The sequence below is a fragment of the Hyperolius riggenbachi genome, chromosome 5 (assembly GCF_040937935.1).
Source record: "Hyperolius riggenbachi isolate aHypRig1 chromosome 5, aHypRig1.pri, whole genome shotgun sequence".
NCBI lineage: Eukaryota > Metazoa > Chordata > Amphibia > Anura > Hyperoliidae > Hyperolius > Hyperolius riggenbachi.
Window position 1 is genome coordinate 146708326 of NC_090650.1, and position 22302 is coordinate 146730627.

The 22302-nt window shown below is 42.4% G+C and overlaps 1 protein-coding gene across 3 annotated transcripts in view; it reads left to right on the plus strand.

Moving 5' to 3' along the window:
- Nucleotides 1–21798, plus strand: part of TPK1 (thiamin pyrophosphokinase 1) — a 763520-nt gene extending 741722 nt beyond the window's left edge. For all 3 annotated transcript variants that reach the window (XM_068234504.1, XM_068234503.1, XM_068234505.1), the window contains one exon: nt 21477–21798. In XM_068234504.1, coding sequence (XP_068090605.1) covers nt 21477–21607 — 131 coding nt within the window. In that variant the 3' untranslated portion in view covers nt 21608–21798. The remainder of the gene's footprint in view (nt 1–21476) is intronic.
- Nucleotides 21799–22302: the final 504 nt, after the last annotated feature.

Genomic DNA, 22302 nt, shown 5'->3' on the forward strand with positions numbered 1-22302 from the left:
TGTCAGATATGCATAACTGTAAAGAGAGAGTGGAAGAAAAAGCCTATGTTGGCTTTTTATCTTCCTATCTTGCTCCCAGTCTAATGACCCATTTATTGTCTTTAACTTTCATAGTGGTTCCCTTTCCAGGCTAGCAGCACTTTTAGCCACCTTTGAAACTTGTCCATACATTCTCTACCTTAGTGTTTGGGTACTTGTGTTCCTCTACGATGGTGACCCTCTTTTTCTTGGGCTACTTCAAATGTATTTATTTATTGTGCATTATGGTGATTTATTGTTGCGGAGGTGTTTTTCAGAAGAACTTGCACTGTTTCTATCTTGATAAAGAGGTACTTTGTTGCTTTGAAATATTGGATTATCTTAATTGCAGCATGAATTACAGATCTTTCTGTACCAATTTTTTGGAGTGCCAACCATTTACTTCTCTTTACAATAATGTATGGTACGTGTGTTGCTCTGCATGGCAGTATTAATTGAAATGAGACAGCACTGTGTTGGCACAGAAATTCATGCAGCAGTTTATTGTCAGAACAGACTGCTGCACAGCCCATGAGAGTCTGTAACTACTGAAATAAGCTCAGCAATGCAGCAGTACATCCTGACCTTCACAGTTGTTATCAAATTACCATTTTAAAGGACCACTATAGTGAAAAAGTAAGCAGTTAAAATCTTTCAGATCCTACCTGTTTTAGACTAGTCTACCTCCTCATTGGGGATACAAAGGGTTTTGTTTTTTAAAAGAATTTCCTAAATGGCAGTTGCTAAGTCTAACTGCCAAAATAGGACCAGCCAGCATCCCTACTCGCACACTATTTTGGCAGTCAGACTTAACAATGGCCGTTCAGCAAATGCTTTTGAAAACAAAGGGAAACCCTGAGACTCCATCGTGAGGAGATGGACTAGTCCAAAACCTGTTGGTTCTGTCAGCTTTTGAAGCGGACCAAAACTCAGAGCTTCCTCTCTGCTCTAAGGAGATAAGCAACAGCATCATAACTTTAAAGAAAAACATTTCTTTGTTACAACTTACAGAAATCCTTCAGTGTTTACTTTCTGGTGTCCTAGGAACACAAAATGGTTAACCTCCTGTGTTTACATATTAGCTCAAACTATGGTATAGAGTGTCACACCTGACAGCCCTAATTTACACTTGCTGCTACTTGCAATTTACTTGCTGATAAGGCCTAATTAGACAGTCTTATCTCTCTAGACCAGGGTACACTTACCACCGGTGGTACTTTGCTGTTGGCCAGGTGGTACACACCAGATTTGCCTGCCACTTTTTTGTCCACCTGCCACTTGTCCTGGTCCTGTCCTGCCTCCACAAAGTTTGGCTCTCCTTCCCTCCATGGATGGACACTGTGTAATCGCACATTGTTGTACCAGCAGTCACTGCATACCTGTTCACTGCACCTGTGTAACCGTAGATTGTATTAGTCAAGTCAATCCATACCTTTCACTTCATCCCCCCCAATATGGACAAAACAAAAGGCAGAGCTAGAGGCAGGCCACCTGGCAGGTCTGTTTGAGGTCGCGCTGTCGTGATTTTTGCGGCCCTTGACCAAAGAAGAAGAAGGCCCTCAACCAAAGAAGAAGAAGGCACGTGCCATCAACCCCCAATATTGTCAGGACGTAGTTGACTATTTAACATAGAACACCTCATCTTTCTCAGCTTCCGCACGGAAGCGTGACATATCTTCCTCCTCCTGCTCTGATTCTGGCACCCCACTTAACACTCAGTCGGTCACCACCACCAAAGTGCCATCACCCCAGGGCTCAGCACTGTGAAAATTTTTTTGTGTGTCTGCCTCAGATGAGAGCAATGCCATCGGTACTCTCTGCCGCCAAAAATTGAGCCGTGGAAAGACCAAGACCTGCGTAGGGACAACTACCTTACGAAGGCACATGATTACAAAGCACAAACTGCAATGGGATGACCACCTGAGGAAAAGCAGCACACAAAAGCAAAGCCACACACCGCAGTGGAAGATACCAGGCCGCAATTTTTTCTCAAAAAGGCGATACCTAAACTGTACCGTGATGTTGAAAGGCAAGTGGTGACATCTCTGGCACACAGCGTTGGGTCAACGTTACCCAAGATAGTAAGGTTGTTGTTCATTGTGGACAGACCAAATTCGATCAGCTGGACAGTCACTGTTCTGACATTAAGCTACCTCAGCCCGGCGACCATATGGGCTTGAAAACCGCCATGGTGCGCACCAGTCCAGCACGGCCGTCTCTGCACAAACCGCTGTTTGCAGTGCATTCCACAGTGAGTTTGATGTGTTAGTGTGAAGCAGTACTCTAATTACACTTCCTGATTGATGTATACACATGCAAGATGTTTTAAAGCACTTTAGGCCTCCAATTTAGCATGCAATGTCATTTCTGCCCTTAAAACGCTGCTTTGCATCAAATCCAGATTTTTCCCCGGGACTTTTGGCGTCTATCCCACTCATCCATGCAAAAACTCAGATGTTAGACCCCTTGAAACATCTTTTCCATCACTTTTGTGGCCAGCATAAATGTTTCTAGTTTTCAAAGTTCGCCTCCCCATTGAAGTCTTTTGCGGTTCGCTGAAGTTTGCGCAAATCAAACTTTTGCGGAAGTTCACGTTCGCGGTTCGCGAACTGAAAATCGGAGGTTCAAGCCATCTCTAATGAATGCTTGGAAAGTATAAATTACTATTAAGTGGGCTGTTGCATACAGGATAGAAGTTTATTAGGGATTGCCAACTTTGGAGTACTGCCATCATCTCTCAGACTGCTCCCTTATGCAGTGGCCACTGTTGAGTTGCATGCATGTGTGTGTGTGATTGTTGGAACCTTGGGTGAGGTCTATTATCACGGCTGTGCCATACTGATTTTAGGGGGTGATAACGGGTTTTTTTCAAGGTTGTACCTATTTGGATAATTTTGAATAAAATTGATCTGTATTTTGAAGACATCCTGGAATTCAATTTTTTGAAAGATCATAGTGAAACATAATAATCATAACAGTGTCTTGATTATGCATTCAAATTTCAACATTAATAAAGCTGACACAGCATAAACGTCAAAAAGAGCTTAGTGTAGCAAGTCAAGCCAATGTCATAAAAAGAAAATATGATGAGCATTCAAAATAATTTTGTTGGAATTCTCAAGCGAATTAGTTAAAGTTCTATAAAATAAAATCTTAGCATATCTTCTTGAATTCTGTGCATCTCACACTGTACTGACAGAAGAACCAACAGAGGTCCGATCAGGAAGGTTTCCTTCATCCAACCCCTCAAAGTCAAACAAGTATTGTCCATTTTACACATAATACACATCCCACCTTAGATCTTATGGGAAAGAGAAGAAGTACAGAGGCCCCATTCTTATCTTACAGAAACTGTATAAAATGTATCTCATAAAGTCTAAAGCCACATCTACACGCGTAGATGCGGCTCCGATCCGGCGGCTCGCCTCTTCCGCGTCCCCGCTCGCCGCGCGTGCGCCGGATTCGATTCCCCGCTCGGCCCCACCGGCGCCGCTTATCTTCCGCTCGATTCCCTGCCATTGTCCCCTCGCGGGGAACGATCAGGAAATCGGCGGAAGCAAAATCCATCCTGTCGGATCTTATTAATCGAGCCGCATCAGCGGCTCGATTGATAAGGAGGATCGGAGCCTCATCTACGCGTGTAGATGAGGCTTAAGGGCCCTTTTCCACTAGTGCCATGCGTGGCTGCACTTCCTGGTCTGCGGGAACGCTGACGAATCCCACAAGCTGTGCTATGGGATTCGCAGCCTCCCACATAGAAACTGATGGCAATGTCAGCCAAATTGCGAATGTAAGCGATTCGGCCGGTGGCGCCATTGTGTCCTATGGCAGAGTTTCCACGTGCGATTTGCCTGCGGGGAAACTGCGAATTTGGCCCGGTTTCCGTGCTAGTGGAAACGGGCCCTTAGTATTCCTCCGTGCTTTGGTATTCATACCAACTTGCCTAGATTTTGGAAATCTTGTGTGCTTGATCATGAGCTATCAGGATCAGCTCCTCATTAATTGTATTCACTCTCTGGAGCCATTGTTTGATTGTGGTTGAATTCCAAAGCAAAGGGATCAGCGCCCTGGCTGCAAAAACTTGTGAACAGATTTTAATGATGGAGGCTATACTTTGACTTTCATTGCTATTTCTGTGTAGGAGACTTACACTTTTAAAGTGGACCTGAACTCTTGCACAGGACAGAAGGAAAACATAGAGAAATGCACCATTTATGTATTTAGATAGTTTAGCCTGTCTGATTCCTCCTCATCTGTATATAATCACACGTTGTAATTTGATCTCCCCCATGTCACCTTATTGCCATGGCAGATAAGGCAGATAAGCTCATATGAAAGCACAGGATGTTAACAATATTTCTGCTTCCATGAAAGCAGGAAGTAGCCAAACTGCAGATTTATTGCAGGATTTGTGTCAGCTGTAACAAAGAAATATGTTTCTTTAGAGGTTAGTATGCTGTTGTATATCTTTTAGTGTAGAGAGGACGTTCTGAGTTCAGGTCTGCTTTAAGTGTTTTGGTGGTCTGTCTCTCTTTCATTGTTAATTGTCTTTTTCTGACCATTTTTTATTACAACACACTAGTTTCTGCTGTACAATACTGTGCAAATAATGCTCCGGAGGGTATGATACAACAATGTCATCCAACACTACTTTTATGCCAACAGAGGGGTTAAAAATTGGGACACCTTAAGAAACAAAGTAGCAACATCTTTCAAGGCTTGATCAAGCATCATTGCTGCAGAACAGCTGTATGTCGTTAACCCATTTCTTGTTCCCTGTGAAGGAAATGTACATTATTTCCTTATTTTGGATAACCCTACTTGTTTAACCACTGGCAATTTACCATTTACCTTTGCACCATTTCAAGCTATTCATTGGATGGTAAATAGTTTATTACACACAGATCAGCAGGACCATTGGTGATGACAAGACCTTTCAAAGCTGTATTGCTGGCCACAATGAGTTAATCCCTGAGCAACTGTGAGGGGGCTCTGGAGCTGGGTAAGGTGATCTGCTAGTTCACAGTGAAAGACCGGGTGAAGCCCCCTCTGCTTTTCTGTGGCTGGGTGGTAATAGGCAGCATAGCCGCATCGCACCGCGGCCGAATTGTAACCAATGCACGGCAATTGAACAGTTTCCATTGCGTTCTGGTTTTGCAGAGCGGTGCGGAGCGATCTGAGAACCTGCAGCATGCTGCGGATTCTCGCATGACTGCATCCGCATCCCATCTCCTCCAGTCACTTCCGCATCGGGAGATGCAGAAGTGACGCGACTGCAAGAGAAAGTGATGCGATGTAGCTAGGTAGCCGCACTCGCATCATTTCAAAGTGGAAACGGGCCTTTACAGATTATGTCTAGCCAAGCAGCATCTGATATTGGCATAGGAAGACATGTTGATAATGCAAAAATAGTTTACATACAATGATCAAAACTTTGGTCATTGCTAATTATATTTTCTAAACCTATACATACAAAAATATTTGCCTGAACTAGAGCTTAAACATATTATACACTTTATATTGTATTTTTCAGACATGTTTTCAGTATTCAGCAAGTGGTGATTCCGTCAGTTTGTTAACAGACATAGCTCTATATTTACACTATTTTGCAAAATAAAATAAAAATCTTAAGATCATCTCATTCAGGGATCTATAGAATGGAGTAGATTCGCCAGGTGGGGCAGTGTCTCTGCAAACAGTTGCACATTAATGATGCAAGCATGGGCTGAAGAGTTCAAATTTGCGCGCGTGCACGAGCATGGGTGCGAGCTCCTCACTTTTATACATGTCTTGTTTGCACTAAAGGTGTACAAATAGAACGTTTATAAACGTCCATTTTTGGAAGTGGTTACAAAATCAAAAAAACTTTTCTGCTGTCTGGGAAACTGTGACATGTAATTGATAAGTTTCCCAGCAAAGTGAAACAATCTATTAACCTTTTTAGTAACTAGCATTTTATGGTGTGGCTAATCTATTGGAGCAGAGGTAATATTTTGACTATAGTTCCACTATTAGTAACTTACAATTGTTGGATACGGCAGATGACAACAGCTTGATCTGATTATAACTTCTAAATGTATACACTTTATACCATAAATACATGCTTGTTCAGTCAACCCAGTGAGCATGTATACTTGTGCAAAGAGGAGAATTTATGTGGCAACAATCATGTTTATGGTTTTGTTTTGTTTTTACTAAAAAGTTTTGGCATATGTGATGACATGCAGTATATTTTGTCCTACGTTACACAGAATTTTATATTTCCAAATGGCCTTTGATGAACAAACAATTATTTTACTCCATCACATTTCTGACCTAAGTTTTTTTTGTTTGTTTTTGTTTGTTTGCCTTAGCAAATAGCTGTCATGTTATTTTCTTATGGAATTTGTGAATTATTGTAAAATATACAGTAAGAATAGAATCCTAACATACAGTAAATAGGACTTTATCATGGAATAAAGTAGAAAAAGCCAGACACTTTTGAGAATATTTTTTTCTATGTTCGCTATCAAGATGTTCTATTTTAGTTCTGATTTTCCAAGCAGTATGATTTCAAAATGAAAGTACATATTGCCACCTAGTGATTAAAATAAGGAGCTGCTATAAAAACACATGTAAAGATGAAAAGATGCAGTCTAACATTAGAGATGCTTATGAGATGCTAAAAAAATTGAATGCAAACTGGATGCAGGTAGCAATTGGACCATTTTACAAATTGTACACTGCAAACTGAAATGGAAATCTTGTACGAATCATTCAACTTTTAGGGAATGTATATTAGTTTTATTAGATTTGGCATTAAAAATGGAATAAAAATATTAAATATCACTCATGGAAATGTTGAAGCAACTGATTGGAGCACCTGATTGGTTTGGCGCCACCATAGAGCTAATATATCATTTCTCAGCACGTATGTCTGCTGCTATAGAGTCAGCTGCAGCTCCTTAGTATTAATATGTGGCTCCTTGGAGCAGGCTGAAATGTGTGGGTGCGGATGCTCAGTGCTTGTATATCTGTGCATTATACCTTTGACTACAACCTGTAACTTGATATTCTGTGCTCGGCTATACAATAACCAAGTGCTGGAACCAAAACATTACAGCTGCCAACACAGATGATAGACGGTGAGTATTGGTTACAGACTATAACAAGATTTTGTAAAAAGTGAAATATATCAGTTGCGGTCAGTTATATATCAGTTGCTGTCAGTTACAACTGAAAGGTCAACTTACGTGCAAGGTAATGCCCATGTTTCCCTATGGCTCATGTGGGCGATATTACAGTTTAACAGTGTGTTTAACCACTTGAGGACCTAGGGCTTTCTACCCCTTAAGGACCGGCCACTTTTTTATCCATTCAGACCACTGCAGCTTTCACGGTTTATTGCTCGCTCATACAACCTACCACCTAAATGAATTTTGGCTCCTTTTCTTGTCACTAATAAAGCTTTCTTTTGGTGCTATTTGATTGCTCCTGCGACTTTTACTTTTTATTATATTCATCAAAAAAGACATGAATTTTGGCAAAAAAATGATTTTTTTTAACTTTCCGTGCTGACAGTTTTCAAATAAAGTAAAATTTCTGTATACATGCAGCGCGAAAAATGTGGACAAACATGTTTTTGATAAAAAAAACCCATTCAGCGTATATTTATTGGTTTGGGTAAAAGTTATAGCGTTTACAAACTATGGTGCAAAAAGTGAATTTTCACATTTTCAAGCATCTCTGACTTTTCTGACCCCCTGTCATGTTTCATGAGGGGCTAGAATTCAAGGATAGTATAAATACCCCCCAAATGACCCCATTTTGGAAAGAAGACATCCCAAAGTATTCACTGAGAGGCATAGTGAGTTCATAGAAGATATTAATTTTTGTCACAAGTAAGCGGAAAATGACACGTTGTGACAAAAAAAAAAAAAAAAAGTTTCCATTTCTTCTAACTTGCGACAAAAAAAAATGAAATCTGCCACGGACTCACCATGCCCCTCTCTGAATACCTTGAAGTGTCTACTTTCCAAAATGGGGTCATTTGTGGGGTGTGTTTACTGTCCTGACATTTTGGGGGGTGCTAAATTGTAAGCACCCCTGTAAAGCCTAGAGGTGCTCATTAGACTTTGGACCCCTTAGCGCAGTTAGGCTGCAAAAAAGTGCCACACGTGGTATTGCCGTACTCAGGAGAAGTAGTATAATGTGTTTTGGGGTGTATTTTTACACATACCCATGCTGGGTGGGAGAAATATCTCTGTAAATGACAATTTGTTAATTTTTTTTACACACAATTGTCCATTTGCAGAGATCTTTCTCCCACTCAGCATGGGTATGTGTAAAAATACAACCCAAAACACATTATACTACTTCTCCTGAGTACGGCGATACCACATGTGTGGCACTTTTTTGCACCCTAACTGCGCTAAAGGGCCCAAAGTCCAATGAGTACCTTTAGGATTTCACAGGTCATTTTGAATAATTTCGTTTCAAGACTACTCCTCACGGTTTAGGGCCCCTAAAATGCCAGGGCAGTATAGGAACCCCACAAATGACCCCATTTTAGAAAGAAGACACCCCAAGGTATTCCGTTAGGAGTATGGTGAGTTCATAGAAGATTTTGTTTTTTGTCACAAGTTAGCGGAAAATGACACTTTGTGAAAAACCACAATTAAAATCAATTTCCGCTAACTTGTGACAAAAAATAAAATCTTCTATGAACTCGCCATACTACTAACGGAATACCTTGGGGTGTCTTCTTTCTAAAATGGGGTCATTTGTGGGGTTCCTATACTGCCCTGGCATTTTAGGGGCCCTAAACCGTGAGGAGTAGTCTTGTAACGAAATTTCTCAAAATGACCTGTGAAATCCTAAAGGTACTCATTGGACTTTGGGCCCTTTAGCGCAGTTAGGGTGCAAAAAAGTGCCACACATGTGGTATCGCCGTACTCGGGAGAAGTAGTACAATGTGTTTTGGGGTGTATTTTTACACATACCCATGCTGGGTGGGAGAAACACCTCTGTAAATGACAATCTTTTGATTTTTTTACACACAATTGTCCATTTACAGCGGTATTTCTCCCACCCAGCATGGGTATGTGTAAAAATACACCCCAAAACACATTGTACTACTTCTCCCGAGTACGGCGATACCACATGTGTGGCACTTTTTTGCACCCTAACTGCGCTAAGGGGCCCAAAGTCCAATGAGTACCTTTAGGATTTCACAGGTCATTTTTGTTTCAAGACTACTCCTCACGGTTTAGGGCCCCTAAAATGCCAGGGCAGTATAGGAACCCCACTAATGACCCCATTTTAGAAAGAAGACACCCCAAGGTATTCCGTTAGGAGTATGGTGAGTTCATAGAAGTTTTTATTTTTTTGTCACAAGTTAGCGGAAATTGATTTTAATTGTTTTTTTTCACAAAGTGTCATTTTCCGCTAACTTGGGACAAAAAATAAAATCTTCTATGAACTCACCATACTCCTAACGGAATACGTTTGGGTGTCTTCTTTCTAGAATGGGGTCATTTGTGGGGTTCCTACTGCCCTGGCATTTTAGGGGCCCTAAACCGTGAGGAGTAGTCTTGAAACAAAAATGACCTGTGAAATCCTAAAGGTACTCATTGGACTTTGGGCCCCTTAGCGCAGTTAGGCTGCAAAAAAGTGCCAATCATGTGGTATCGCTGTACTCGGGAGATGTAGTATAATGTGTTTTGGGGTGTATTTTTACACATACCCATGCTGGGTGGGAGAAATACCTCTGTAAATGACAATTGTTTGATTTTTTTTACACACAATTGTCCATTTACAGAGAGATTTCTCCCACCCAGCATGGGTATGTGTAAAAATACACCCCAAAACACATTATACTACTTCTCCTGAGTACGGCGATACCACATGTGTGACACTTTTTTGCAGCCTAGGTGCGCTAAGGGGCCCAACATCCTAATTACAGGTCATTTTGAGGCATTTGTTTTCTAGACTACTCCTCACGGTTTAGGGCCCCTAAAATGCCAGGGCAGTATAGGAACCCCACAAGTGACCCCATTTTAGAAAGAAGACACCCCAAGGTATTCCGTTAGGTGTATGGCGAGTTCATAGAAGATTTTATTTTTTGTCACAAGTTAGTGAAAAATGACACTTTGTGAAAAACAAACAAAAATCAATTTCCGCTAACTTTTGACAAAAAATAAAATCTTCTATGAACTCGTCATACACCTAACAGAATACATTGGGGTGTCTTTTTTCTAAAATGGGGTCCGTTTCTGGGGTTTCTATACCGCCCTGGCATTTTACGGGCCCAAAACCGTGAGTAGTCTGGAAACCAAATGTCTCAAAATGACTGTTCAGGGGTATAAGCATCTGCAAATTTTGATGACAGGTGGTCTATGAGGGGGCGAATTTTGTGGAACCGGTCATATGCAGGGTGGCCTTTTAGATGACAGGTTGTATTGGGCCTGATCTGATGGATAGGAGTGCTAGGGGGGTGACAGGATGTGATTGATGGGTGTCTCAGGGGGTGGTTAGAGGGGAAAATAGATGCAATCAATGCACTGGGGAGGTGATCGGAAGGGGGTCTGAGGGGGATCTGAGGGTTTGGCCGAGTGATCAGGAGCCCACACGGGGCAAATTAGGGCCTGATCTGATGGGTAGGTGTGCTAGGGGGTGACAGGAGATGATTGATAGGTGTCTCAAGGTGTGATTAGAGGGGGGAATAGATGCAAGCAATGCACTGGCGAGGTGATCAGGGCTGGGGCCTGAGGGCATTCTGAGGGTGTGGGCGGGTGATTGAGTGCCCTAGGGGCAGATAGGGGTCTAATCTGATAGGTAGCAGTGACAGGGGGTGATTGATGGGTAATTAGTGGGTGTTTAGGGTAGAGAACAGATATAAACACTGCCCTTGGGAGGTGATCTGACGTCGGATCTGCGGGCGAACTATTGGTGTGGGTGGGTGATCAGATTGCCCGCAAGGGGCAGGTTAGGGGCTGATTGATGGGTGGCAGTGACAGGGGGTGATTGATGGGTGGCAGTGCCAGGGGGTGATTGATGGGTGGCAGTGACGGGGTGATTGATGGGTGATTGACAGGTGATAAGTGGGTTATTACAGGGAAGAACAGATGTAACTAATGCACTGGCGAATTGATAAGGGGGGGGGGGTCTGAGGGCAATCTGAGCGTGTAGGCGGGTGATTGGGTGCCCGCAAGGGGCAGATTAGGGTCTGATCTGATGGGTAACAGTGACAGGTGGTGATAGGGGGTGATTGATGGGTAATTAGTGGGTGTTTAGAGGAGAGAATAGATGTAAACACTGCGTTTGGGTGGTGATCTGATGTCGGATCTGCGGGCGATCTATTGGTGTGGGTGGGTGATCAGATTGCCCGCAAGGGGCAGGTTAGGGGCTGATTGATGGGTGGCAGTGACAGGGGGTGATTGATGGGTGATTGACAGGTGATTGACAGGTGATTGACAGGTGATCAGGGGGGATAGATGCATACAGTACACAGGGGGGGGGGGTCTGGGGAGAATCTGAGGGGTGGGGGGTGATCAGGAGGGGGCAGTGGGCAGGGGGGGAGATAAAAAAAATAGTGTTGACAGATAGTGACAGGGAGTGATTGATGGGTGATTAGGGGGGTGATTGGGTGCAAACAGGGGTCTGGGGGGTGGGCAGGGGGGGGTCTGAGGGGTGCTGTGGGCGATCTGGGGCAGGGGGGGGAGAAATCAGTGTGCTTGGGTGCAGACTAGGGTGGCTGCAGCCTGCCCTGGTGGTCCCTCGGACACTGGGACCACCAGGGCAGGAGGCAGCCTGTATAATACACTTTGTAAATATTACAAAGTGTATTATACACTTTGTATGCGGCGATTGCGGGGTTAACATCCCGCCGGTGTTTCCGTATAGCCGGCGGGATGTTGCGGCGGGCGAGCGGTGACAGGCGCCGGCGGAGGATCGCGTCACGGATGACGCGATCGCTCCGCCCATGCCCTTAAATGGACCGCCGCCTCTGTGGGTGAGCCGGTCCTTCAGGGCTCCACTTCCCGGCCGCCTCTGTGCGTTAGTCGGTCGGGAAGTGGTTAAACCTCCTTTAAAGGAGTCATCAGGGCAAATCTAGCAAAATGAGTGGTACTTACCGGGGGCTTCCTCCAGCCCCAAGCTCCCAGGACCTCCCTCGCCACAGCTCTGCCCGCAGCCGTTCGCCGGAGTTCCGAACCGGTCCCCGGGGATGACGTGCTGTGCCTGCGCGATCGGCGCTGTCAATCACCGCCACGTGGGCCGGAGCGGACTGCGCAGGCGAAACTACTGGGAGCTTGGGGCTGGAGGAAGCCCCCGGTAAGTACCATTCATTTTACTAGATTTGCCCTGATGACTCCTTTAAAGCAAACCTGAACAGAAAAATAAAAGTCAAAATAAACATACACGTCACATTAGCCTCAATTCACTAAGCTTTATCGAACACTTTATCGAACGTTTAAAAATTTACCTCATGAGTAAAATCTAATTTTGAATTCACTAAGGTGTTATAGATTTATCAAATGTTTTATCGATAAAATGTTCAATACACCTATAACACCATAGTGAATTCAAATTAGATTTTACTCATGAGGTAAATTATCAAACCTTCGATAAAGTGTTTAATAAAGCTTAGTGAATTGAGTCCATAGTCTGCTCATTAGTCTCTCTCTCCTCTCCTGCATCCTGTTTTGTCCACTGTGAGCAATGGAATTCTCCATCCTCCGTTTTAAAAACAGCATTGGCCACGTTAACAGCTTCTGGGTCAGCACTTCATTAACCAGTTACCGGTATGTCGCTTGAGCCATAGGAAAACATGGACATTACCTTGCACATAAGTTGTCTTTTCAGCTATTTCAGTTATATATTAGTGACAGCAACTGATATAGTAAAAAAGGGCCCTAAGGCTTTCAGCTACCCGTGAGACAAGTCTGACAAGATCTGTCAGAACTGGAAGGAATCATTGTTAAAAAAGTGGTGAACTTCTGACAGGAACTGACGGTGAGGTAAGTTATGTAATATTCATTTGCATCATGTGTTTATTTTAAATCATTTTACTTGGTTCAGGTTCACGTTAAGAACTGGTTTAAAACCTGCCTTAAAGGACAGCTATCCAAGTTAACTAAAATTCTGAATGCCACATATATTTCCAGTAATTACTAGCACATAGCGCTACAAAGGCTTTTTTTTCATCTGTTTTATGTGAAGAAAATATGACACTTAGGGCTGGTGCACACCGAGCGGCTTTTTGGGCGTTTTCAGATCCGCTTGTGGCTGCGGATCTGCTTGGTCAATGTATCTCAATGGGGTGGTGCACACCAGAGCAGGAGGCGTTTTGCAGAAACGAAAAATGCCTGGGTGAGGCATTTTTTGGATTTCGGATGCGTTTCTGCCTCAATGTTAAGTATAGGAAAAACGCAAACCGCTCTGAAAAACGCCTGTTCAGAGCGGTTTTGCAGGCGTTTTTGTTACAGAAGCTGTTCAGTAAACAGCTTTACTGTAACAATATATGAAATCTACTATACTGAAAACCGCAGCAGCAATCCGCAAAACGCTAGCAAAACGCCATAGAAAAATAAAAAAAAGCGTTTAAAAATCTGCTAGCATTTTGCGGATCTGCTAGCGGTTTTTGGTGTGCACCAGCCCTTACAGAGAACAGTTTTCACCGTGGGCATGACTATGGAGGACTGTGTCCAGCACATCCAGCATACAGAAACAATCTTCATTGGCTGTAATATTGTGACTGGAATCTGTTCAGAATAATATAAAGCAGAAATATAGCTTCAAATGTGTGCAAATAACATCAGCTGCATGCGGAAATGCTTTATGAATGATAGCCTTAGCGTTAAAATCTACTGATCACTGTCTACCTTCCACTAGAATTGACAGGTTACTGCCTGCCTGCCACTAGAGTCTGCCTGTTTGCCACTAGACTCAACAGATCACTATCAGCCTGTCCCTACACTCAACAGATCACTACACTCAACAGATCACTACCAGCCTGTCACTAGACTCAACAGATCATTACACTCAACAGATCACTACCAGCCTGCCGCTAGACTCAACAGATCACTACCAGCCTGCCACTAGACTTAATAGATCACTACCAGCCTGCCGCTAGACTTAATAGATCACTACCAGCCTGCCGCTAGACTTAACAGATCACTACCAGCCTGCCGCTAGACTTAACAGATCACTACCAGCCTGCCGCTAGACTTAACAGATCACTACCAGTCTGCCGCTAGACTTAACAGATCACTACCAGCCTGCCGCTAGACACAACAGATCACTACCAGCCTGCCGCTAGACACAACAGATCACTACCAGCCTGTCGCTAGACTCAACAGATCACTACCAGCCTGCCGCTAGACTCAACAGATCACTACCAGCTGGCCATTAGAATAGCTGATTAATCAAGGTACTCAAGTCAGGTTAGTAGGTATAGACTGACTGAATCTGATTTGCCATGTGCAAAGTAGTGGTAAAGCCCCTGCTAAACTTGTGTGGTTTTTATTTTTCTTGGCTAAAATGATCATTGGTTGATGGTGTTAGGTGAAAAAATAGTGTGTACAGGTGTACCCCAGTGTCATTAACTTCTCCTTCAACTACAGATTGAAATTGACCCATCAAATGCCATTGCAGCTGATTTTGATTGGGTTCACTTTCAATCTGCAGACTAATCGTATTTACATCAAATCACTAATCATCCATATTCCCTACCACCATCTTCCTATCACTAGAATATACCGATCACTAAATTCAGTCAATCAGTCTATATTTGGTTAATTTAGCATGTCAATGGCAATATCTGAATAATGTTGGTATTCTCTACTTGGCATTGGTAAAATCTGTATTACCTTGCATGGTTTTAATTTTAAGAATAGATGGCGTGAGTTGGGGGTGTGGCCTGTAGTGATGGGCGGGGCTTAGGGCGCCAAGACTTCAGTGCCTATAGGCTCCTGAGCTGTAAATCCGGCCCTGAAGAGAACCTAACTGAGAGGGATGTGGATGTTTCCTTTTAAACAATACCAGTTGCTTGTCAGTCCTGCTGATCTCTTTGGCTGCAGTAGGCTGAATCACGCACCTGAAAGAAGCATCCAGCTAATCCAGTCTGACTTCAGTTAGAGCATCTGATCTGCATGCTTGTTGAGGCGCTGTGGCTAAAAGTATTATGCCTAGTACACACCATACAATTTTCTGTAAGATTTTCTGTCAGATTTACCTGCCAAATAGATAACTTCTAACATGTTGGAAATTATCTATCTAACCATCTATCTGCCTAGCAATTAGCAGGGCCGGATTTACCATAAGGCACTGTAGGCACATGCCTACAGGTGCCTGATGATGGAGGGGTGGCGCACTCACTCTCTCTTTCCCTTGGCAGAGTCCCGAGCCAAGTATAAATGAGATGTTACTCACCTGGCTATCAGCATTCCACTGACAAGTTCACCCTTCAGGTGATACTGAGGGTACTTCTGGCTACCTGCTTAGTAGTAGGGGTAGTAGGGGCACCTGTAACTGCCTATGACGAGCAAGGGAAGTAAGGGAGAAGTGACAGCTGGGACAGCCAGCACACGTGCAGTGCGGTTCAGCAGGGGTTTGTAGGTCTATGGAGGGTGAAGTCTAATGGTGCGTACACACGCACTACCGGTGGGAACAACTGGTCCGCCGGACGCTCCCGCTGGGAGGACGTTCAGCGACAGTAGTGCGCGTGTGCACGCTGTCGGTGGACTGATAAGGCTGTTTCTGAACAATCCGCTCTGCTTAGTGTGGCAGCGCAAGTAAAATTTTCAAAGTAGGCTACTATTAACTAACTTGCACTAACCCAACATGAACGGCCGCTCCAGATGTAACACTCTGGACCTTGTCAGGTCCAGTGACTTTGTAGGACAAGATCCCCACACTTTGATTGGCCCAATAGGCTGCCTGTCAATTGACAGGCAGCTTATTGAGCCAAAGTGCAGGAATCTCGTCCTACAAAGTGAATCAACCCCCAAGTCAGCTAGCTAATTGTACAAGCTGCATGGTTGCTCTCCAATTCGGGAATGTAATATGTACCCGAAAATTCGGGTCATTTTTCATGGTTGCCGAATTCGAACCCGAATCCGAATTCTGATGCTTCGCATTCGAATGTACCCAAATACTGTTTCTCAAATTCGGCTAATAATTCGTATTCGAAAATTCGGCTATATTTTAAAAAAATCTCTTCCTCCTCCTCCTCCTCCTCCTGGAAAAGGTGTTTCAAGGTGTCTAACACCTGAGATCTTTCAGTGACTACAAGAGGGGGAAAAAATTTACAAAAATACCTTATATTTTTTGAGAAAATCATTTTGAAGTAACTCCTTCTGACCATGGGAAAATTAAACGCCCGCCGACTTTAGCAGTTAATAGCAAAGCCCCTTTAAAAGCTAGAAACAGCAAAATTACGAGAATGTTAAGAAGAACAGTGGGAACAAGAGGAAAACATTTTTTTCAAAAAGACCAAATAGTTTTTGAGAAAATCAATTTTAAAGTTTCAATGTAAATTCTCCTTCTGACCGTGGGAAAATATACCCCCGCCGACTTTAACGGTTAATAGCAAAGCCCCTTTAAAAGCTAGCAACACCATAATTACTGGGAATGTTAAGAAGAACAGTGGGAACAAGAGGAACAATTTTTTTTTCAAAAAGACCTTATAGTTTTTGAGAAAATCAATTTTAAAGTTGAAAAAAAAAAGTCGATTCATAAAAAAAGAACCGATTCATTAAAAAGATCCGGCTCATTCATGAGCCGTTAGTATAGCAGAGAATGCGTCCTTGGCAGGACGTGAAGCTGCTAGCTCTCGCTGCTGTCTCTCCCCACCTGCCTGCACCTGTCAACCCCCACCCGTGCACTGGGTGCCAGCCTAGGTGGGGGTTGACAGGTGCAGGCAGGCAGGTGGGGAGAGACAGCGAGAGCTAGCAGCTATGCGTCTGAAAGGACACATTCTCTGCTATGTGGGTGGGGGGTTTCGGAGATCTTCAATCAACTTAATAGAAGATCGCAACATAAGAGGATACTGGCGTGGGAACCTTTACCGTGGATATTGGCGTGGGAAAACTTTTTTAAAGGTACAGGTAAGTATTTATGGTTAATTTAGAATAATAAAATACTTTTCTCGTGGTTGTGTTTTAATTTCATTTAACCCTTTGTGGAAATGGGTAAGGGGTACTTTGTACCCCTATACTCTCGCTGCATGTAGTGTGGTTGGTGGTCTAGGGGGTAAGTCAGATACCTCAGATACCTACTACACACTGAGACCTGGGTTAAATTCCCAGCCAAGGTATGTAAGCTGGCTTTTGAAAAAGTACAAATCCTTAATCGTGCTACTTTTTCTATTAGATTGATCATAATGGTACATGCTAGGCCAGCTTTAGCATATAGTGTAGTTGGTGGTCTAGGGGGTAAGACAGATACCTACTACACACTGAGACCTCGGTTCAAATCCCAGCCATGGTATGTAAGCTGTTTTGAAAAACTGCAATTCCCTGCAAGGGAGGAGGGGGAGGAGGAGAAGGAGATTTTTTGGAAAAACATAGTCGAAATTTGTGCCGAATTTTATTAATGAAATCCAAACCGAATTTGAATTCTGATATTGTATCCGAATTTGAATATTTCCGAATCCGAATTTTACTTGGACCCGAATTCGAATGTACCGGAATCGAATTTTGGTACATTCGAGCAACCCTGCAAGCTGCTAGTCAGTATTTCTCCTGTCTGGTTCTCGGGGAAATTGCTAATGTTGCTGAAACCCAAGAGAAGCTGAAGATGTGTCTGACACTTTTGTTACCTGGCTGTTCAACTGTATACACATCGCCATGGCAACAGGAACTTGAGCCCTATCGATCTAGTTTGAAACACATTGTATGGCTCTCACGGAATTACATTTTAAAATATGTGGCGTTTATGGCTCTCTTAGCCAAAAAGGTTCCTGACCTCTGCTTTAACCCATTCAGGTTCCGTGGTTTTCACGAGAGAAATGTTCACCTCCCATTCATTAGCCTATAACTTTATCACTACTTATCACAATGAACTGATCTATATCTTGTTTTTTCCGCCACCAATTAGGCTTTCTTTGGGGGGTACATTTTGCTAAGAGCCACTTTACTGTAAACGCATTTTAACAGGAAGAATAAGAAAAAAATGGAAAAATTCATTATTTCTCAGTTTTCAGCCATTATAGTTTTAAAATAATACATGCCTCCATAATTAAAACTCATGTATTGTATTTGCCCATATGTCTTGGTTATTACACCGTTAAAATTATGTCCCTATCACAATGTATGGCGACAATATTTTATTTGGAAATAAAGGTGCATTTTTTCCATTTTGCATCTATCACTATTTACAAGTTTAAAATAAAAAAATAGACATATTTCATCTTTACATTGATATTTAAAAAGTTTAGACCCTTAGGTAAATATTTACATGTTTTTTTTTTTTTATTATTGTAATGTTTTTTTGTTTTTTTTTTATAGTAAACATTTTATTTGGGTAGTTTTGGGAGGGTGGGGGGTAAACAATAGATTTATAATGTAAATGTGTGTTCATTTTAATGTATTTTTATTTTCAGTTGTAGTATTACTTTTTGGCCACAAGATGGCGGCCATGAGTTTGTTTACATGACGTCACTCTAAGCGTAACACACGCTTAGAGTGGCGCATCGGGCAGGGAACGGCCAGAAAAGGCGCAGCTTCCGAGAGAAGCTGTCGCTTTTTCAGCGGGGGAGAGGAATCAGTGATCGGGCATCATAGCCCGATACATTGATTCCCTGGCTACCGAATCCGAGGGCCGGGAGTGCACGTGCACGTGCGCGATCGGCCGCGGGGGCGCGCGGTAGCGCACATGGTTCCTGGACGTAGTTTCTACGTCCAGGAACCAAAATAGGTTAAGCAAATGTTTGCTAGTAACACACAGCCAAGCTGCTATTTTTTTTACTATGCAAAATAAACTTGCAAAATAAAATTGTTCAGATTGCATTTGTAATGGGTGGTGCTGCCTCCTCTTACATGTGAGCTACAGCTCCCATTTGCTTAATAAACAAAATATGAATTAAGAAGGTGCTATAATACCTAGCAATAATAAATTATGCCCTGGTTATTGCAGTCGTAAGTAAACATCAGTGTTTCAAACTCCTAGGACGCAGAATATTATAAAGAATTTTCATTTACTAATACATTTTGAAGAGAAACCTTGTAGAATTCTAGAACATTTCTTCCATGTCTGAAATGAATTAGAAGACAGTATACATTGAAAGTCTATGACAGTCCTTTTTGTGGTTGCCACAGATACAGCTAGTTCAGGTGTACTTAACCTGATAATTTGCCGGTGTCAAGTCTCAAACCGGACCGCTCACACAGTTTAGGGTAATCTCCAAAACAGAAAGAAAGAGACGGCACTCCACTGGCTGCAATAAAATTGCTGTATTCAGGAACAAGACATTACATGTTACGGATAAACTCCTTCATAAGATGTCAAGATGTTTGACATCTTATGAAGGAGTTTATCCGTAACATGTAATGTCTTGTCCCTGAATACAGCAATTTAATTACATTGGAAGTCTCCCAACTTCTGATAACTAGCTTCACCCTGGATGGGAAAACTGAGGGTATAAAGTCAAGGAACATCTAATATAGCTATTTACTTATTTTATTAATTGCTGTAAGATGTGAATTTGCTAATTTCAGCTCCTTCTTTGTTCTTCCCTCCCCCTCTGGGGTCATATTAGGAGACTTTTTTGCTCATCACTAGTCTCTATTTGATATTTCTCTCACATCATCTTGCTAGTGACAACACAAGAAGGTTAAGGGTGAGTATATGCACCCTATGGAAAGAAACACAGAGACAACGGGAGCCCAGATGATGCAGTACGTCACAGAGATTGATGAATAAATTAAATGGTGTTAAAATAATACTCACAAAGGCGGGTTGCAGAAGGGCAATCGACCACTGCAGGCAGGTTGAGATACACAAACCCAACTCCACTCGGGGTACCAGGAGACCTGGCGAAGGTCGCTCTCTTGAAAAAACTCTTACACACTGGCAAACTAGGTAGTATCAGAGACCACCAGTGGTCAGGTGTAGGAGCACCCCACGGATGGGGTGAGACACAGTAAAAAGGGGTAAAGAGGCGCCCAAGGTGAATAAAATACGTTAAAAGCAACTGAAATATAAATAAATCAGGTGACTTACCTCAATGATGACACACCCATATAGGAATGAATATTTATTAGTAAAAAAAAAGCACAGGCAACACGTTTCGTGGGAACTCGCCCACTTCCTCAGGCCAAATAAAGTGCCACTAAATGCTGGTAGCCGGAGAGGCGCCTTGAATCCGGTTACCGGCATTTAGTGGCACTTTATTTGGTCTGAGGAAGTTGGCGAATTCCCACGAAATGCGTTGCCTGTGCTTTTTTTTTTACTAATAAATATCCATTCCTATATGGGTGTGTTATCATTGAGGTAAGCCACCTCATTTATTTATATTTTAGTTGCTTTTAATGCATTTTATTCACCTTGGGCACCTCTTTACCCCTTTTTATTGCTAGTGACAAAGTAGGAGATGAGGAAGATCTCTCCACCTGAGACACATATACATACTTAAACAGTTAGGTCTATGAATATTTGGACAGACAACTTTTTTCTTATTTTGGATCTGTGCATTACCACAATGAATTTTAAATCAAACCACTCAGATACAGTTGAAGTGTAGACTTTCAGCTTTAATCCAAAAACAAAAAGATTGTATAAAAATGTGAGGCAACTAAAGCATTTTTAACACAATCCCTACATTTTAGGTGCTCAAAAGTAATTGGACAAATTAAATAACTGGAAATAAAATGTTCGTTTCTAATTCTTGGTCGGAAACCCTTTGCTGGCAATGGCAGCCTGAAGTCTTGAACACATGGACATCACCAGATGCTGGGTTCCCTCCTTTTTAATGCTCTGCCAGACCTTTACTGCAGGGGCTTTCAGTTGCTGTTTGTTTGTGGGCCTTTCTGTTTGAAGTGAAATGCATGCTCAATTGGGTTAAGATCGGGGGACTGACTTGGCCATTCAAGAATGTTCCACTTCTTTGCTTACTAATCTTCTGGGTTGTTTTGGCTGTATGTTTTGGGTCATTGTCCATCTGTATCATGAACTGCTGCTCAATCAATTTGACTACATTTAGCTGGATTTGAGCAGACAGTATGTATTTGAACACCTCAGAATTCATTCGGATCAGGGAATCGGAGATCCCCTGAATCTGTGTTACTGATAACATGGTGTGAAGTGAATGGACATCTCAGCAGCATAGATAAAATAACCTTTGTCAAATATGATAGCCTTCTACACCCAATTCAAAACTAAAAATACATTTGGATGGCTTTCCACTTGAGTTCCATAAATATTTTTTGTTGTTCTGTTTGGAATAGTTTAAGGTTTACCATTTGTATCTTTCTTTTCAGCTGCTGGAGTTTTGCAGTTTGGAACTTTGGTCAGCACTTCGAATACCTACGATGGTAGTGGCATTGTTACAGTGGAAACTGACAGTCCTCTAATATGGACCATGGGTATAAAGTCCACCGCAACTGAATGATGAGACTAGAGAACAGTCCCTAGAAGAAGAAGCATCTATGGGAAACACTCTGGAGTCATTATTGAAAAATCAAAATCAAATAAACTGATCATGCACTTAACTGCAGTCAAAATAATTGTAAATAAAACTACGAAGAAAACTGTTACAAAAAAGAAAGGTTCATTTTCTGGTAATAAAGCAATCCACCACAACGCACTTATTTTTTTGGGGGGAAATCTCTTTTACAAAGTGTTGCCTACAATTAGCAAGCTTACACAGGAAATACTTATTGTACTACCGTATATACTCGCATATAAGCCGACCCCCCAATATTTACCTGAAAAACTAGGAAAAAATGATTGACCCCCATATAAGCCAGGGGTAGGAAATGCTGGATTGGTGCAGGCCGCGTGATCCCCCCAGTGTGTCCCAGTATAGCTAGTATAGTGCCCAGTATGGGTAGGTAGTGCCTCAGTATAGCTAGAAAAGTGCCCAGTATAGCTAATATAGTGCCCAGTATGGGTAGGTAGTACCCCAGTATAGCTAGTAAAGTGCCCAGTATAGCTAGTAAAGTACCCAGTATAGCTAGTATAGTGCCCAGTATAGTTAGTATAGTGCCCAGTATAGCTAGTATAGTACACAAAAAATATATAACGGGGTTTTAAATGAACAATGAGTATAACCCCGTTATATATTTTTTGTGTATTATATTTGAT